The 18,335-nt window shown below is 38.5% G+C and overlaps 1 protein-coding gene across 2 annotated transcripts in view; it reads right to left on the bottom strand.

Moving 5' to 3' along the window:
• The window catches only part of RBM33 (RNA binding motif protein 33), a 97,419-nt gene that overhangs the window by 47,520 nt on the left and 31,564 nt on the right, over positions 1 to 18,335 (bottom strand). For both annotated transcript variants that reach the window (XM_054273572.1, XM_054273573.1), the window contains exons 8-10: positions 15,023 to 15,228; positions 12,913 to 13,069; positions 7,702 to 7,760 (exon numbers count right to left, since the gene is read on the bottom strand). In XM_054273572.1, coding sequence (XP_054129547.1) covers positions 7,702 to 7,760; positions 12,913 to 13,069; positions 15,023 to 15,228 — 422 coding nt within the window. The remainder of the gene's footprint in view (positions 1 to 7,701; positions 7,761 to 12,912; positions 13,070 to 15,022; positions 15,229 to 18,335) is intronic.

Raw genomic sequence — 18,335 nt, 5'->3', positions numbered from 1 at the left:
TGAGGTAAGATCTTTCCCTTGGACTCTGCAGAAACTACTCCACAGAAATATTATCATGGCGTTTATGTGTATCTTGGTGGCCTGAAAGACACTAACAATCAGAAACAACTTTTGGCTACAACTAAACTGGATCATGAATATCAAATTCAAGATTTCTACATCACACTCCAAGCTTGAAGTTGCAGTTACAATTTATTTAAAATCTGAGCAGCTCAATGTGACCTGAGGATGATGCTTTTCTCTTTAACAAGAAATGGTCAGGTTGCTACAAAAAAAAAAAAAGTCAAGAAGCAGCCAGCTTTATAGAAAACAAAAATGAGAATTGCTGCTAACCTGGACTTCAAAAAGGACCTGATTACTTAGTAATCAAATTACTGGATTGATGGGTTTTAGTTCTGTTAGGAAGTCTCATTTTTGAGACGTTCTGCACATCTCTGACCTTACAAACACATTGATGTGAGAACTTTACATACTCAGAGTTCCCAATATACCTGCAAGTACTATTCATGCATTGGGTATGAAGACCTGAATATTTTCATCATTTTACAGTCAACCCATAATATCTCTGAATTGCCTTATTTTATTGTAACAGTAGTGACTTACTGCTTTATAATAAAATGAAGCATTTTCACTCTCACATTCTAAAGAATTAACAAGAACTGAAGACACAGAAGGTGAACAAACACCAGTTTACAGATTTACTTTTTCATATTGTAATGACACAAATGTACTGAGTTATCTTTTAAAAGCACATTTACTCATCTCAGTGAAATAGCTTAAGATAACTTTACTATCATCTAATACTTTCTAGTATTACAATAGATACATTTTAGTTCTCTATTCAGTGTTTAGCTCTAGATTACTCTTACTGTATTGTACTCAGCAGACTGTATATTTTAATTGGATTTCTTTATGAGTCTCGATTTCTGTAAAGCAACTCTTTAACAGTGCTTAATTAACAGCAAAATAGCACATCCATAATACTTTTCCCTCTTTGCACTAACAAAAGTTAGTGCTTTGCTTACAATGGATTTTTTAAAAGCTTCACATTTCATTCACAGAAATATACAAAAACCAAAGTACAACCTATATATTTGGATAAACAAAAACTTTTTTACTGTAAGGGTGCCTGAGCACTTGCACCATCCTTGGAGATATTCAGAAGCCATCCACACATGGTCCTGGACAATTGGCTTCAGGTGGCCCTGCTTGAGCAGGGGGATGGAGCAGGTGACCTCCAGAGGTCCCTGTCAACCTCAGCCCTTCTGTGACTCTGTGTTTAGCAGGTACTAAAGCTGAGATTGAAGAAAATCTACCATCATTAACACAGGGGAAAAAATCTGCAGTACTGGTTCTCCTTGGCTGTGCTAAACAGCAATCACCTTATAGAAAGATAAATGACAGTAAAATATAAATGCACAAGTTTTCTACTCCATTTTACTGCCTACAGAGCACGTGCACACAGGAGCCAACATGACAAGTTAAAGGGTTACTGCATTTAGAAACCAGCTATTTCTCTCTTATTTAATAGCTGTTACCATCATGTTTAGCTGCTGCTGCTCCTCCTGCAGATGGGAATTCACTGATATGATTAAATTTGATGGTATGATAATGTATGGTAATCGTGATTAATCAGAAGCCCACTAGCAAATGGAGGATGTTGGGTATTATGTCACCTGCATTTTAAACTGCTTTCCCTCCATGGCAGCCTGACAATACTTGACAGCTGGAGAGATCTCATGCTGCATTTGCTTGCTACTACTTATAGATCTGATAAGAGAAAGTGCCCATCATTCCTTCACTATCTTAAGTGCTGTAATTACAGAGCTTTGCAGTCAAGTTGTGAAAACTGTACCTGTTAAAAACCAAAGCCTTTTGCTAGCTGCTGAACAAGCTCTGTCTCACATCTGCAAGGGCTATAATCTGAAAGAAATGTAATTTGATGCAGCAGTCTCATTCAAACATGATTTGCATGAAATGCTGTGTAAAGCAGTATCCAAGAAATGTCAATCAACACCACCTGATACCATGTATTCTGTTAAATGGAAACAAAATGCTTTCTACACTACCTGTGATCTGCCACTACTACACAGCAATAGAGGGAAAATTTCATTTACTGTTACTCATTATAGTGAAGCCATAGCTAAAGCAAAATAATTGTGAGGAAGTAAGAGAATCATTTTCACAAGTGGCTTTTTATTTCCATTAACAGTTTGTCTCCTACACACGTACTGCTGCAAACATGTACAGATTACTAAATATCAGTTTAAAATGACTGCCTGTGGCCAAATGCAGGACTCTAATTTGTCCTTACTATGTGGACTGTGAGTCCATGTTATCAACAATTGCTAAAAAACCCTTACTCACATGTAGCGACTCATGACTGAATTTGAAAAAATGGGGAAAAAAATCCATCCATATTTGCATTTCCCTCAACACACAACAAACACTTTTGCAAGGAGTTTTGTTTTCAAAAGCACTGCAATTTTCTACCTCTAAATCTTGGAAGAGGTGGTGCAGCCACAGACCCAGGCCCACTATAATACCACTAAGCCAAGCCATGTTTGCTAAAATGACATTGGGGCATCCATGTCAGTCCAAGGATCACCTGGGAAAAAATAAGTAAGCTGTATTCTAAGGTACCTTTTATAATTCATTTGTATAGTACTAATATATTGCTTTAAAAAGAAATGTTTCAAACAAATGACCATGAAGGACAGCAACTTCTGTTTTGAGCAATGACTTGTCACTTGTTTAAGTGTCTGGAACACAAACAACACTCGAAAACTCAGAAATCAAACTACTGACTCCAGAAATGATGGAAAAATGAACCAAAACTGGTCAACTACCCTTCACAGCATCCATTTAAAACACCACCTGATGAGCTGGAGATCAAGTGGAAGCATGTTGAATGAGAACATGAAGAAAGTTTACTAAGGTTTTTGCTGTTTAAGGAAAAAAAAATTATTCCTTGAGATAAAGATTATTTTAAAAATAAGTTCTAAGTTCCAAAATAGTAAATAATGTAATACCCCCTGGGAATAAAACAGACATACAACATTGGCTATTCACAAGGGCCTGAGAGTAAGTCACCCTGATAGTCTTAAAAATATTAAATAAAACATAATTTATGTTTTACAATTCAGCTTCTTCAACATGAATTCAAGAGTCATCTGAAAGACACCCACCCAGTGCACTGAAGTGTCCTATCATAGACAAAATCTTTGTGCATTAAAACACTGCAAAGCCTTCCTGGCACAAATTAGTCAGGTGGACACTGGTGCCACTTCATCTTGTGCTTGGTGCCTCTTCAGACTGTTCCCAAAGTTGAATAGTCCTTCTTCCCAAAGAAACTCAAGTTGACCAAAGATGTCTGTGGGCTGGGCACCTGCCCAGCTCACACGACACCCAGGGTGACAGCTTAAGGACAACAGCTAAATGAGAATTGATCCCAAGCTCCTGAAGCTTTCCTGGCCAAAGGCACACAGCTCCATTAACAGGCTCTGCTCCATCTGCAGCAGCTGCAGAGGAGGATCCAGGCCATGGACAGAGGGGGAATGGCCTCAGAGCTGAGGAACCCCTCTCTCCTGCCTTCAGCAGAGGGAGGCAGGGTCTGCCCAGCTCCCTCTTCTCTCCAAATGCCCCACACTATAGTCACAAATCTGGATGCTAGAGATACCTCACAATTTCTGGCTGAAGAACACTGAGACCTCCCTCTGCCACATTCCATCCCAAAGTGGGCATGACAACACTTCTCCCACTTCTCTATGTCCATTAAACACTGCACATGTCTCTCATGTAGTATTCTTCAGTATATGTATACTTCATGTATACTTCAGTGTTCATAAGTTAAATAAATGATGTTTGAAGCCAAAAGCTTCTATACATTTTCCTTCAGGCAAACACTGAAATATTTCAGACATGGAATGTGCTGGTGGACTCAGATAAGCTGATGGTCCAGATTTTTTCATCCCTTAACTTCCAGCTTCCCACTCACTAATGCTCTGGCCTCTGTAACAGTCAGTTAGCAGCAGTCTTTACATAATAAAAAGAAAAACCTCTTGCATTTTCTATTTAATCTCCTCTTCCTTATTTTATCCCATCTTTCTTCACACATCACAGGAATTGAAAGAGAACTTAGCCAAGATAACAAACACTGGATTGAAGGACAGAACTCACAGTGGTCCCTCTTGTGTAATATAAAACCCTTCAGCTCCTTCCCCTGCACTGGGGCATCCACAAGAATTAGTAAATTGGTCAGAAAACACATGAAAAGTTCAGAAGAGCCATATAAGTAGTCTGTGAATAAAATCTCCTGTGACATTCCTGTAAATGGATCAGTTTGCAAAGCAGACTGTTTGTGAGATACCAACTGTGACACTGGGACAGGAACCCTGGAAAAGACCTCTTAACCACTTTAAAGCAAAGGCAGAAGATAAAGCCAGACCTTCAGAAGGACTCTGCCAAAGAGGTTATTTAATCTATTCTTTAAACTGTTTAAAGAAAACATGTAGTTGGCACTTGCACAGGTCCAGGTTAATTCAAACCATGCTTTCAGACTGGATTACTGTGAACTACAGCCACGAGCACTGTGCAATTCAGACAAACAGAACTCACATCCTTAACTCCCAGATCCCACAAGTGCACTGTGTTTCTCAGCTGTGACACACCTCAGATCCACCATTCATTCAGTCCTTGTCAGCTACAAACAGCTCTCCAACACCATTCACACCAAGTCATCTCAAATGCCCAGAGAGTAACAGGTAAGACAACTTGATTGCTTGATTCCAGATTACTCTAAGTGTTAAAATAACTCTGTGTACATAGATAATAACATAAAATAACATGAAAATAACACAGGTTCATTCCCTTGTATCTTTTCCAGCAGTCCCTCTCTAAACACTCCAGGAGTTAAGTTTTAAGAAAGAAATAACTGAACAACGAGCTCTACCTTGAAACACTAAAATTGAGATTCAAGATTAAGAGAATTTAATCAGCCCCCACTCTAAGCAGGTTTAGTCCTGATCAACACTAGCCTGACACAGCACTACATTATTTCCTATAATTCAGGTCTCACACCATATGTTAACATGCTCATTACAACTTTGTTCAACCCTTCAATTACATCCTTCTGCAGAAGGTTGTAAGAATTAACCATTACATGGTTACAAAGTCATTTCATCAGCCCTAAATTAACAACACCTGGTTTCCAATAGATTTAGGACTGGCAATTGATTATCTCTGATTGAAGTTGTTCCATATTTGGAGCACACAGGCTCTCTGCACTGAGAGGTTTCTCTCCTAGATAAGATAGAAACTCAAGAGTTTCTATCTATTTCCTTCAGTTATGGCATTGCCCACTTCTGGTCTCTTCCTGAAAGAATTTAATTACTCTTCATGTTTCCACCTCTGACACATTCAATGAAAAGAAACCATCCAGTTCAAAGTTCAAGGGGAAAGCAGATTGCAAATATTTAATTCTAACCCCACTATCTTTTAGAAGCAAAGCAATCAGAAAAATCAGTTAACTATTATCCTTTGATTATGTAATCTTAAAAACAAGAGCAAATTCAAGTTATTGCATATCCAGAGATTCTTTATACAATGAAGAAAAGGCTGAATGAGCTGTACATAGTCTGGAGTAAGTCTTTGATCTTTTTCAAATGGCTTGTCAGAATTGTCTAACCACTGCTGCATTGCTTTAAGTCAACATTTATACATAAACAAGTGAATTAGAATAGCACAAAGGCATCTGACATGTAACAGCAAAAAAGGTAGTTCTGCAAGATAAAACGTTAGTCAGAAAGTAAATTTGTCTTCAGCTCAAGAGCTAACATACTACATTTAATAAAACAAACATGAGGTATGTACACAGTGACACTTAATTCCTGATCCTAATATGACTGATAACCCATGCAAAATTTATAAAGTACTTCATAGGGGAAGTCCACTTTATAACCCAGTGAGCCATGGAAAGATGAAGCAACTTTCTCAGGGTCATGCAGCACCTTACTGCTGAAGTAGGAAAAAAACAGGGCAACCAAATGACGGTGCCAGACCCTCACAGTTAAGTCAGCTCTCCTCCTCCTCCTTATGAAAATTTAATTATACTGACTCTTCTCTGTGCACTGCTAATATAAATAAGAAGACAGCAAGCAGTCAAGTTTCTCCTGCAGGCTAAAGGAGCAAAGGGCCAACCAAAAAATGTTCAGTTTACTTTATTCCCTTTTAAAAACTGCTGCATTTACATCAGTTAGGTTTGCAATACTTCTCAACTTGCAACCCCAAAAGTGAACAGAACTAAAATCTAATTTCACACTCAATTTAAATAAAAATTATTTTCCAATTTTTCTACGCTGATGTAAACACACTTCAAAGATGCCAATTACAATGCCTTTACAGATACTCTTTATACTCCAATTTCTTTTCCATACCAAATTGTGTTTACTGGCAAATCAACTTAGTATCAAAGGAAAACAAATGCATGACACTTGCTTTCATAAAAAATAACAATTAAAACTACTTTCAAAATGTAAATAAGGTCTCCCCATAATACTAAAGTGAAGAAACTACTTCCTCTGGAAACCACAATATTTTTAGTTTTAAAAAAAGCTCAAAAATATTTTCCTTATGATACAACATGAATTTACTTAATGAAACTGTGGGTTTACAACTTAATTTTTTAAAACTTCACAGAAGAAATGCAGCAGTGTAAAGACTGTTTCTCTGCAAAATACAGATATCACAATTCCTCAGCCACAAGTCATGTATGAAAAATATTCTGCATTAAAAATAACCAGGTCTGCACTGTGCAATCAAAAGTCACAGAGGGTTTCTGAAATTTGCTTCTTTCCAGTACATCTGATCTCTGTGCCAGAGATACCTCACAGATGTTCAGACATCTATTTTCCTCCTTCAGCACTGCACACATCAACACATTTTTTGTGTGTTTTATATATTTGGGAAGTATAATATACAGGTTTTTACTTGAAAATACTTTAGGTAATATTGCAACCTAGGTCTTTTGCTTATTTTGATACCCTGCTAACCATTTCAACTAGAAATTTAGTATAACAAAATTGAAATTATGAGAAAAGTTCTAGAAGCATATACTCTTTCCATTCATAGAGTTTAAAATAATTATGAAATAATTATCAAGTGAAATTAGCCTAGTGAAGCAGCTAAGTATTTGGTTTGTTTTCAAAATTAGAAACATAAAAGAAAGCAAGGTCATGCAATGTCAGTTCTATTTTTTACATAAAAAACATGAGAGTGTTGAAATACCTTTAGTAATGATAAAAATGATTGCTGCATTTTACAATAAATACATATGACTGCTTTTTAAGCTTAGGGATTATTTCAAATAGCCTTTTATTATATCAAATAAAATAAGGATTCTATTTATACAGAAAGAGTGGAGCAATAAAATGAAGCCCATATTCCTTAAGACAAGATGCATTCATGCCTTTCCCACTGGAGAGACTGGTTCAACAATTTTACAGTTAAACAGAATTAATTCTACTCTCAAAAATCCATTGACCTTAAGCTTTTAACAAACATTTTCAACTGCAGAGTGTATTGTCAATATTTACAAATCCTTAAAATTATATTTCACTAGAACAGCTTTTATTTGCTATATTAATATTTCCTTGCAAATGTATGCTTATCCATATCAGAGAAGAAGAAACAGCTGCTACTCACAGGAAATCTCTGGGGTCCTACAGCAGGTCTTGGCTGGGCAGGAACTGGCAGCAAGGGCACTGAAACAAGAAGCACCTTTTAACACCATTTGTTTTACCTAACAGTTGTAGTTATTTCCAAAAGCATTTGCAATAAAAAGCCATGATTAAAATCTGCTACTTTTACTCTCACATGTCACAGTTCCCACAATTAACTTTGAGCAACCATTCCCTCCCCTACAACATGCAACAGGGCAATTAGGATTCTCCTAGTTAATTTGCATAATTTAGTTCTGCTTTTTTCCAGAATTAAATTGCTCCTCGTTGCAGGAAGGCAAACTAGAATAGTTATTCAGCCAAAGACATCCCTTAGACAAAGCTGACAGAGACACTAACAATAATTTCACGTTTCCAATAGAAGGATACATGATTAATTTGCCTTCTCAACTTCATGCCACTCAACATTTCCAAGGCATCTCCCAGTCTCACCACCAAACTACCAAAAGAAACATGAACATGAGAGACACTAACTGGTAAAAATCACTGCTCATGAGGGTAAAATGAGGCAGGCAGCTGCAATTAACAGCACACAAAAACTACTTAGTCTGTCTGGCCTTGCCACCACAGTGGTGTGTGTGTGCAACTGTGATCACAGAACTGCTGATCTCAGATGAAAGACAGTGATTGCACAGAGATACCAAGAAGAATCAGACCTTTTCCTGAAAAAAATAACCTCTGAAATTAGTATTTCAGGGGGATTAACATGGATGATTTGTCCTTACAACTGCACTTTGAAATGCTAGTCACAAAAAGCTATTTCCCAAAACATTCACTTAATGTTATGGCAAAATGCACAAAGTGCTACAGCTGGATCACCCTGGGAACTGAGCCTATATTCCAATCTCAAACACAAAGTGTAACAACAGTTTTCTATTTTCCAGAGTACTTTTTATTTACTCTCACAGTTGTGCAAATGGTTAAACATACAAATATTTCCCTGTTAAATGAAAGGCCTACAGAAGTTCAATAAAGCATTTCCAACCACACAATGTGGTTGCTCATTTACTAAAAGCTTTTAGTAAGATTCTTCTCCAGTTTGCTTTTAGCACTTCTGAAAGTGAGAGGGAAACATTTCCCAGGCAGGGTTGAACACTGACTTTGCAGACAGCTCCTGTGCTACACTTCAGAGCAGCAAATATACTAAGAAATGCTTCTAGCTTGAGAGAGAAGTTGGGGGCATTTCCCAACACAGAGCTGGCTAAGATGCCTCAAAAATCCCTTTTCCCTTGGTAACCAAGGCACAAGAACTAATGCATTAGTGGTTTTTTTTTCAGTTCATGTCCATGTCTGGCTTCTATCCACTTTCATTAAGTACTTGTGGTTTGCTGGTTCAGATACTGATGGGGTAAACTAATTGCAGCAGTCTTTCAGCATGGGAGGACTGTGTGCAAGCTTTGTATCACATTACACCAGAAAATGACTGCAAGAGTTTCATCCTGGCTTCTAATGAACATCTGTTGGTATCAAACAGCCTTGGCCACACAGAGAAAAATTGCTAAGATGCTCTTGACAGACCTAGTCCTAAAATAGTTCAGGTATTACAGGTCAAAGAGGCACTGAGAAAAATGGCATAAGGTGGGAAATGTAGAGAAATGTCAACTGAACTAGAGTCTATTTCAGTATCCTGCCTCCAGCAGTAGCATAGAAATTCATATATTTATATATTTTCAACAAATTAATTTAATACTCATGAAAGACAGTAGCTCAAACTCTGTGCCCTTTCAATCCTTGGACACTTGCTTAAGCAGCAAAGAAGTCTCAAGCCCTCATTTACTTGATGTCAAATATTCCATAGGTGTGAAAAGTATGTTTCAAAAATAATACACAGCATGTTGTAAGAAACTATTTTAAGAAGATTAAATTGCTTCTTGCTATAAATTCCTACACTATACTGGAAAAGATGAAGAAGCAATTCCCACCCTGATTATTCAGGAGAATTACAACGTGATTGTTCCCAAGACACCAAACAGTTTTCAAAAGGTAAATGGCATAGTGAGCTGCCATAAACTGCTCATTAGTTCATGTCAATTTTGGCAGCACCACAGGATCCCTGAAATAGTCACTGGTGGTACAAACATTTAAAGGGAAAAATGCAACACCTATTATCACAGGTTAAATCAGTACTTCACAGTGCATTTATGTACAGCTGTCCTGCACTAATAAATGGATCATACTCAAGTTTGGACACACATTCAGCAAAAATTACTACCTACAACTCAAAAATAATTTGCAGAATAGGACACAAAAAAAAGATATGAGACAAGACAATAATAGATATGGGATTCAAATGCCACAGGAGGCACAGCTGAACACCACCTGCAGTACCTGCAGCAGGTATCCACAGAGCCTCATCTTTTAGGGGCTTGAAGTCCAACTCCTTAATCATTTATGAAACTTCAAAGACAAAAAATAGTAGCAATCCATCTGAAACAAAACTGACTTGAAAGTTACTGGTTTTTTTCAAATTAGGATTCAAGGCTGGGCAGGGAGATGGTGGCCACTGTAAAGAGATTTGCCTTTGAAACATCAAAGGAATAGGCCTATGATAGGATTCTTCAACAGTGTTTCTACTCCTTTTCAGGTTGAAGTGGCTGTCTAGTAACAGCTCTTAGAGATGTTTTTTTATTCACATGAAAATTTTGTAGCAATTTACAGGAGGTTTGAGTCTATTTTAGAAAATACTGATACAGCCTAAGCATTTCAAGACTTACTCAAACCAAAAAGATGTTTAAAAAGTGTATTTCTATGATCTGCACTCAGGAAAAGTGTTCCTGATGCTGACAATTAGAAGCGTGTGAGCTTTATCCTGCCATAAAATTAGAGAGGAAAAAATGCCAGTCTACCCTAAAACATGACAGCACACCATTAAAATTACCAGAACCTAAGTGTGCATATCATGCACTTCTAGACATGGCATTTTTAGCTTCCAGGCATCACATTTTCAACAAGAGAATCCCAATAAACTTTGCACCTATCTGACTGCATTCTCTAATGTGTAAAGCCCCTCATGTACCTGGAAATATGTCCAGCCAACAAGGGGCAGGACATCATCAAGAACACCAAGTCAATCTGATCTTTCATCCTTCCCATTACCCTGAAAGAAATGAGGCTGCAAGTGGAACACATCCTTTTGTTGCCAACCACCAGTCTCTGCCTACTGGAGCTTCAAGCAGATGGATTAAAGGAAGATTTTTTAAGAGGAAGCTTGGAACGGCACTTCCTACACTGGAATTTCTATCTACCACTTGCAGTGACTGCTTTAAAATTCACCTTAATATGCAAAACCCCTTGAAGATGTTAGAATTATGCTCATTTATCTACAGAAAGCTCCTAATTTCCAACACATTTTCACATTTTCCTCATGTGTGCAAGTGTTTACTTTCATGTGACATAACTGTACTGCTACAGATTAGGACTGAGGTGGCCCCTACTCTCAGTCACTGCAGGAGACTCAGCTTCCAATAGATGCTCTCTAATCAAGAAGATGAAATTTCTACAGTGACTTAAAAGATCATATTTAATAGTATGCTGCACATCTATTAGCAGAAAAACTCAGTAGTCTTGCCAAGGACTCTTTCAGTAAAATGAATGGTACAAAGGGATTTCATATGAAGCAGCTGCCATCAATACACAGAGCAAAGAATGTCCTTGCTGAATGCAGGTTTTAACACCATTCAACAATCTCAACTCACTCTGCAGGGCTGCTCAGTCTAAGAGAACACCTGAACTTCTACAAGCCAAGAAATGAATGTGCACATAAAGTCAGCAGATGTAAGTTGTTAAAAAACCCAAGAATACCCTCCCCTTTACAAATCCAATACTGAAGATCTCCTAACCTGCAGGAGGTATACAACTTTCTGGAAATGAAGATGTGCATGGAGACTAAAAAACAGACTGTGAACAAGATCAGGCAAGAGACCTGCAAGCTACAGTGCCACAGACATAGTGGCAAAGCTGAGAAGAGCCTGAAGCTGCCCAGCAATGCGAAAAAAAAGACTCCTCAGACAAAGGGAAGAAAACACACTAAGATACTTCTGACATTAGGCAAAAGCACAAACCCTCAGTAGCCATTCCCAGGATTATGATCACATTATTGCTTAGCTAGATAGAAAAGATCTGGTACTGTTTCACAGGGACAGAGAAAAGACATAGAATAGTCTAAAAGCAATTTTTGCTTCTCATAAAACAGTAACTTACTTTGGTAGTGCTAGAAAAATGCACAGAAGGTACAAATCCACAAGTAAAGATTCTTTTGGAGTGTTTCCAGATAATCTGTCCTGATGCATAATTTTGTGGGAAGCACCACAGGGAAAAGCAAAATAAACTCTGACAAAGCCATGTGAGCAGCAAAACACACGTCCATACTCTGGCAATATTCTACCCTGCCAAATTCCTGCTTTTCATTGGTCAAATCAATGAAGCAAAGATAGCACTGGCTTGGAGTTCTGCTGATGTGAAGGGGGGAAAATACAGAAAATCTAATGGCAAATATGTAAAAATACTTATCTATTTTTTTAGTCTGTCTTGTCCCAACATAATCAGAAATCAGAGCTATGCAGGTATCTTTTTTAACCCTCTTTGCGATTAAACATTTCCTAAATAAGCAGCAGTATGAACAGCTTTGCTGAGAGCTACCCAAAGAAACGTAGTTCAAATGTTTGTGTTAACTTAGAGAAAACAGTATTTGCAAATCAAAACAATTACAGATGTGCTTTTGGGAAAGGAGAATTGAGGGCATGTATCTTGTTAAGAAAGGACAGCAACTGGTATCTTTCACAGAGTAATTACCTCAGTACCCTCTCACCGAAACTGGTAGACAGTCCTGGGAAATTTACAAATTGCAGTTCTTTCCTAGTTTTGAAAAATTACATTTATTGTTTTTTGAAAAGCACATTCTCTTTTCAGCTTCCATTTTTAATGCTCTTCTCAGGCTTTACATTAGAATAGCAAACATGGTAAAAGCTGAAAAGGCTTTGCTTGTTCAGCTGGCCACAGTCCAACAACATTATGTCTTACTTCAGGCAAAACATTTGTTTCAAGCTTCAAGAAAAAAAAAACTAGCAGCCTGAAGCACATTTCCATGAAGTGATAAACAAACAAATTGTTCCATCTCTGGCAAAGAATGAGATGAGTCACGCTTGCATGACTGGCAAGGTGCTGAGCTCGCTCTCACCTTGTACGGGCGTCACCACGGTCCCCTTGAAATGCGGATTGATGTGGATGTTCTTGGGCTGCTGGGGGGTCACTGGAGGGGGAGTCATCATTATTCGAGGTGTTTCTATCTGAGGGGGCATATGTAGCCCTGGAGGAGGAGAAGAATGATGCTGATGCTGTAAAGGAAGCAGAGATTGTAACTGTTGCTGCTGCTGCTGTTGTTGCTGCTGTTGCTGTTGTTGTTGTTGCTGCTGCTGCTGTTGCTGCTGGAACAGACTCATAACAGGTTGCTGGTGTGTTGGAATTAACCTCTGTGAGTGAGTCTAAAGTCAGACAAAAGAACAGAGTCATTACGCTTTAAAGTATCCTGACATAAATGAGCACAAAACCAAGACATCTCTGGAGAACAATTAAGGCCAATTATGAACAGAAAAAATTCTTTTCCCTATAATCAACTGGATCCACCAAAAACCATCAGCACAGGAAAGCAAAGGAGCAATCAAAAACATTCATGTGAAGAAGAAAGCAACAAAGAGCAAAGAAGCACAGGGAATGCAGACACATTCACTCATTTTTAACAGTGAAACTGTCTGGTTTCATAGGTAGTCAGGGCTCTGCACAGGTCAGTGTTATTAACTGCAATAAGGTTTATGTAGAGATCACTAGAAATCTGAGTCCTAGTACCAAAACAAATCCACTACATCTTCTCTCATGTATACAAGAGCCTCTCTCAGATAACAGACCTAGCACTAGCAACAGAAGTCAAAATACAAATTCAGGCATCAGTGCAGCACAAATTCAAATATTCTTTAATATCAGTGCAGCACACCTAACCATACTGCTTGAAGAAAAAACTCATTTGAAGATATATTTCAAAGGTCTCCTTCCAAACATAGAAGAAAGTCTCTTGCTGCTCAACTCCTAGAAACAAATGGCCAAAATCAGTGCTAATAAAAAATAATAGTGTCTCTTCTCAGAGACATCCATCTGCCTCTCAAGTCACTGTTACCAGATCTCAGTCCTACATCAGCAACTTCAGAGTGGCAGTGCAAGAAGAGGCCCAAGGAGGCAACCTTTTAGCAACAAAGGTGGGACAGACTTTCTTGTTTCTTTCAGTGTACATAAAGCAAAGCAGCTACACAGAAAGCACAAAAAGACACTGTGATGAACACAAAAATATTTACATTTAAAATCAAAATAGCTTGCAATGACTGCAGCAAAACGGAAAAAAATATTCAACCTTCACTGCTTAAAAAGCACAAAATTTACTACTGCAGGGCTCTCAAGCACTGAATATCCACTGACTCCTGCCAGTGGCCAGCACCTACTTACTGCTGTTGGAAAAAATCACCTTTGTTTAACACAGATCACCTTGTCCTGCAAAGATATATAAAGACTTTGTTCTACAATCTCAGCTTCCAGTATATTTTATGACAGTGAACAAAAATAAGTGATGACCTCTTCATCACTTGCTGGAGATGGTTTTGGTTTTCGTAAGGTTTTTTTGATGGGAAAAGTAAAGCCTTAATATTGTGATACAAAGCACAGCAGAGAAACAGAAAGTAGTAACAAAGCTAAATTTCATTTGAAACCCCAAAATAATAATGTATCTAGCAGTGAAGTGCTGATTACTGTCCTAGGGTTTTATTCACCTCCATAAGGTAGCACAGCTTATATGTAAATAGATTTTTCAAAGAAGTATCAGCAAAAATATTACCTTGACAGAACCCAAGAAGCATTTTACTAAATCATATTTTTTAAATTACATTATTATAAATAATGGAGGATTGAACATGTTTCCACGTTGCATGTAGACTTTTCAGAGGAATTCAGTTTTTCCTCCATCCTCATGCAAACCAGCAGTTAAGTCTGACTATGACTCATCAGTCAAAATGCACTTTTCATTTGGAGGTCTTTAGATTGCTCTAGGTGAAGCCAGTAACAGGACTGAGCACATACTTTGCAATCATCACATCACACAAAGCCCACACTGCCTAAGAGTGCCCAGAAAGAGCAGAAGGTGTACACTGGAATATATATCCCATCTTTGCAAAGATTCCTGATTTAAAATACATTTCTCCACAACTTCCTGCAAGGATGCTCAAAGAATACTAAGGATTGAAAGGTACCATTGATGGCTGGTTTGGCAGCAGTGCAGGCCTGTGATCCTTCATTCTTCCCCTGTCATTACTGTCTCTCCTTTGGTCTCCCATTCCATGGCACATGACTGAGCCTCCTCTTCTCCCTCCTCTCCTGGAGCCGTACCGCCCCTGCTTGAGCTGCCTCTCCCTCTCTTCAAACTCACGTAGGGCTGCCTGGGCTTCTGCAGAAAGCTCTGTCGAGAGAGAAATAGGGAAAATTATTTTAGCTTTGAGCTGAAAAGGTGGAAAACACAATGACAAATAAAACACTGCTAGAACTACAGAAGAATCCCTGCAACTAACATAAAATTTGTAGGCACTTGAATCTCCTTTAGGTGGCATGTTAACATTTTGTTAAAACATCTTTAAAAGGAAAAAGCACAGATACTTCTGTCTTCTGCACAGGCAAAAAGCAGCAGATAAATGAAACAAACATGAACAAAAAGGTTTGGTTGTTTTCTTTTTCAAGATGGTATTGAAGTCTGCATTCTGCTCTAAGAGGAGGCTGTGGCTCCCCTTCAAAGTATTGTTATCTTTAACATCTCACTTATCTGCAGATGTCAAGCAAGACAATGAATCTGCAGTAAACTTTACAGTAAAGGATCTGCTGAGTCTTCCATATAAACAGACTTTATGCACCAGACTCTTCTGCACATTGTCTTACTCCAAAGAAGGACATTCTGCTTGCTGAAGTGCTTCAAGTACATAACTACTTAATTTTTGTTTTACTGTATGTGGTTTAAGAACCAACTGTACTTCACAAGTAGTAATTCCACTGAAGAGAGAGCACACATTAAAATCTGTGCTCAGCCCAAGTCAAACACATGGCTGCTGGTAACACCCACCCAACTCACATCATAGGTAAACACCAGAAAACACATGGTACTTAGCAAAGATGACAAATTTGCTTGAAGCCTTGGATAGTGCTGACAACATTAAAATGATGCAGTAATAGACCCAAGTAATGAAATCACTTGAAAATACCGAAAAGGTCTACAACAGACTTCAGAAAACATACCATGAAAGTATAAGCAGAACCACTCACCAGGTTTCAGTCACTGACAAGGGGTAATAAACTTTAACTCAAACATGCAGCTGAATCTTTTGCCATGTGCTAGTCAGATCCTTTGTTAACCCTAATATGGATTTCTGCCTCTAACACAGCAAAATTAAACTACTATAAACAAACACACTCATGACAAATAAAAGCATATTCTGAATTAATATGGTATTTACTTGTCAATACTACACACAGCGGCCATAATATCAGAATTACAGTAATTAGTATCTGGAGAGATTACTACTATAAGGAGACATTACTACTCTGTCTCCACACCACGAGATATCCTCTCCCAAGAATACATAACTAAATCAATTAGAAAACTCTAACAATTTCTTGTGAGTCTAAAGGCCAAAGCTACTTAAACCACCACCACCTTTAACATCTTCATAAGTAATCTCTGTTAGTCTTTGAAGTTGAGGATTGACAGAAGGGCAGAGAAGGGTGAGCACTGAGCATTCCCTCTGCGGCACTTGTTCTTACTTTGCTACAAAAACTACCTGCATGACTGAGCTGCAAAGATTGCAAATTTGCATGTCCCAGTTTTCAGAAGTATTCAGCACCTCCACAAAGCAGGAGCTTTTCAATTTTTAAAAGTTCTGAACTTGCTGATGGCCGGTAAGAACACAGCAAACATGACAGACTTCTAAAAGTCCAGGATCTGCCTGGGTTTCCTATTTCATTTTTGCACATTGGTGATGAGAAATTTCTCTACCTCCTTTTCTCTCCACTCTGACACCACAACTGAATGGCATCAAGCCTTAACAGATACTCTTATGAAATGCTACCTTTGCCCTCAAGGCACAGCAGAGCCCAAGACAATCAGGCTTTATCAGGAAAATTTTACACAATGCTTAGAATGAGGGAAGAAATCACAGTCCTTCAAGTCTTAGTATGAAATGTGCATTTCTGGCAAAAATTAAGAGAAATGTACTCTTGCCCAAAGCAATTAAAAACATTAGATGCAAGTAAAACAACTGCCATAGCCATTTCTGGCTGCCAGGGATCAAAAATGCTGGTTAGATGGGAAAAACTATCTAGCTCTTATTTCAAGTCTTCTTCCTCTCCACACCTGAATCAAGCTGTGTTTCTTCAGAAACCCGCAAACACTGAAGGGCAAATGTGGGCTTTGACCTGAGCTGCCTGAAAGACAGACCCCTACTCTCCATACATTCAAGAGGGAAAATAGTGCCACAATGCTGCAAAAGAGTCTCTCTATCCCTTATCCAGAAATGATCCAAGTCCTGCAGGGCATCCTGAGCGTTCTGCTGCTTGGACACGTGTTTTGTTTTCCCAGGAATAGGACAGGGAGGGCAATTTCTCTGACATCTTCCACACTACAACCCTGAACTCAGCACTGGAGTCTGGAAAATAAAGTTCAGTCATTGCAACAAGTACCTACCAATGATGGTCAAGCAAGATAAGAAGCAAGTTCCTATTCAATAGCTTAGAAATCACATGTGAGGAAGGCAATTTTTAATGAACCTGGGAACAGAGCTAAGCTTCCTAAAAATCAAGACTATATGGCCAAGTCTCTCAGCCTCTTGAGCACACACTGAAGGACACTGAATAGAAACAAGGATGGGCTGCTCCTAACAAAATTACTTCAGAGCACTGTGCTGATTAAGCTTGGGGAGGGAATGTCAGCATCCATGCAAAGTCAAGTCTGTCAATCTTGCGTGCGCAGAATCATTCCTTTTAAAATACACAAAATGTTTTCCTCCTCACTTTACACAAAATTTCTCAATTTTTTAAGGCCATGTCCTTAAAGGCACAGTCCACACTTTCAGTTTTTCAGCCAGAGTAGGGACCAACTTTGGAAAAAAATCCCAAACAAAACCACACAAAAATTCACATACATACTACACCTATGACCACAGAAGTACAATATAAAAACTGGATTTTAAAAATAAGACGATTACATCAACATCAAGTATATTTCCTCCAGAACATGCCACTGCTTAGACACAAGTGCAGGTTCAGAATCCTCTTCCAGAAGTTGAGACTGATGCCATGAGCACCTCAAGTGCTGCATGTAGCTACATATCAACCATCACACATCAAAACATCATCAGCTCTGTTATGAGGGGGCTGCATATTGAATTTGAGAGCAGTGCGTCCCACACACAGATCAAGCAGAGGAGAAGGCATGGGAGAAGGTTTTCCAAGGAGGGAAGCAACAGAAACAGTCCCTGCTTCCCTGAAAGCAGCCTCAGACTGCTCAAGAAAAGAGGGGATGAG

Source organism: Melozone crissalis, unplaced genomic scaffold (assembly GCF_028551555.1).
Source record: "Melozone crissalis strain CALT ecotype California unplaced genomic scaffold, PUWL_Pcris_2 ptg000016l_1, whole genome shotgun sequence".
Lineage (NCBI taxonomy): Eukaryota > Metazoa > Chordata > Aves > Passeriformes > Passerellidae > Melozone > Melozone crissalis.
Note: the sequence above shows the minus strand (reverse complement) of the source record. Positions and strands in the feature narration are given on the sequence as shown.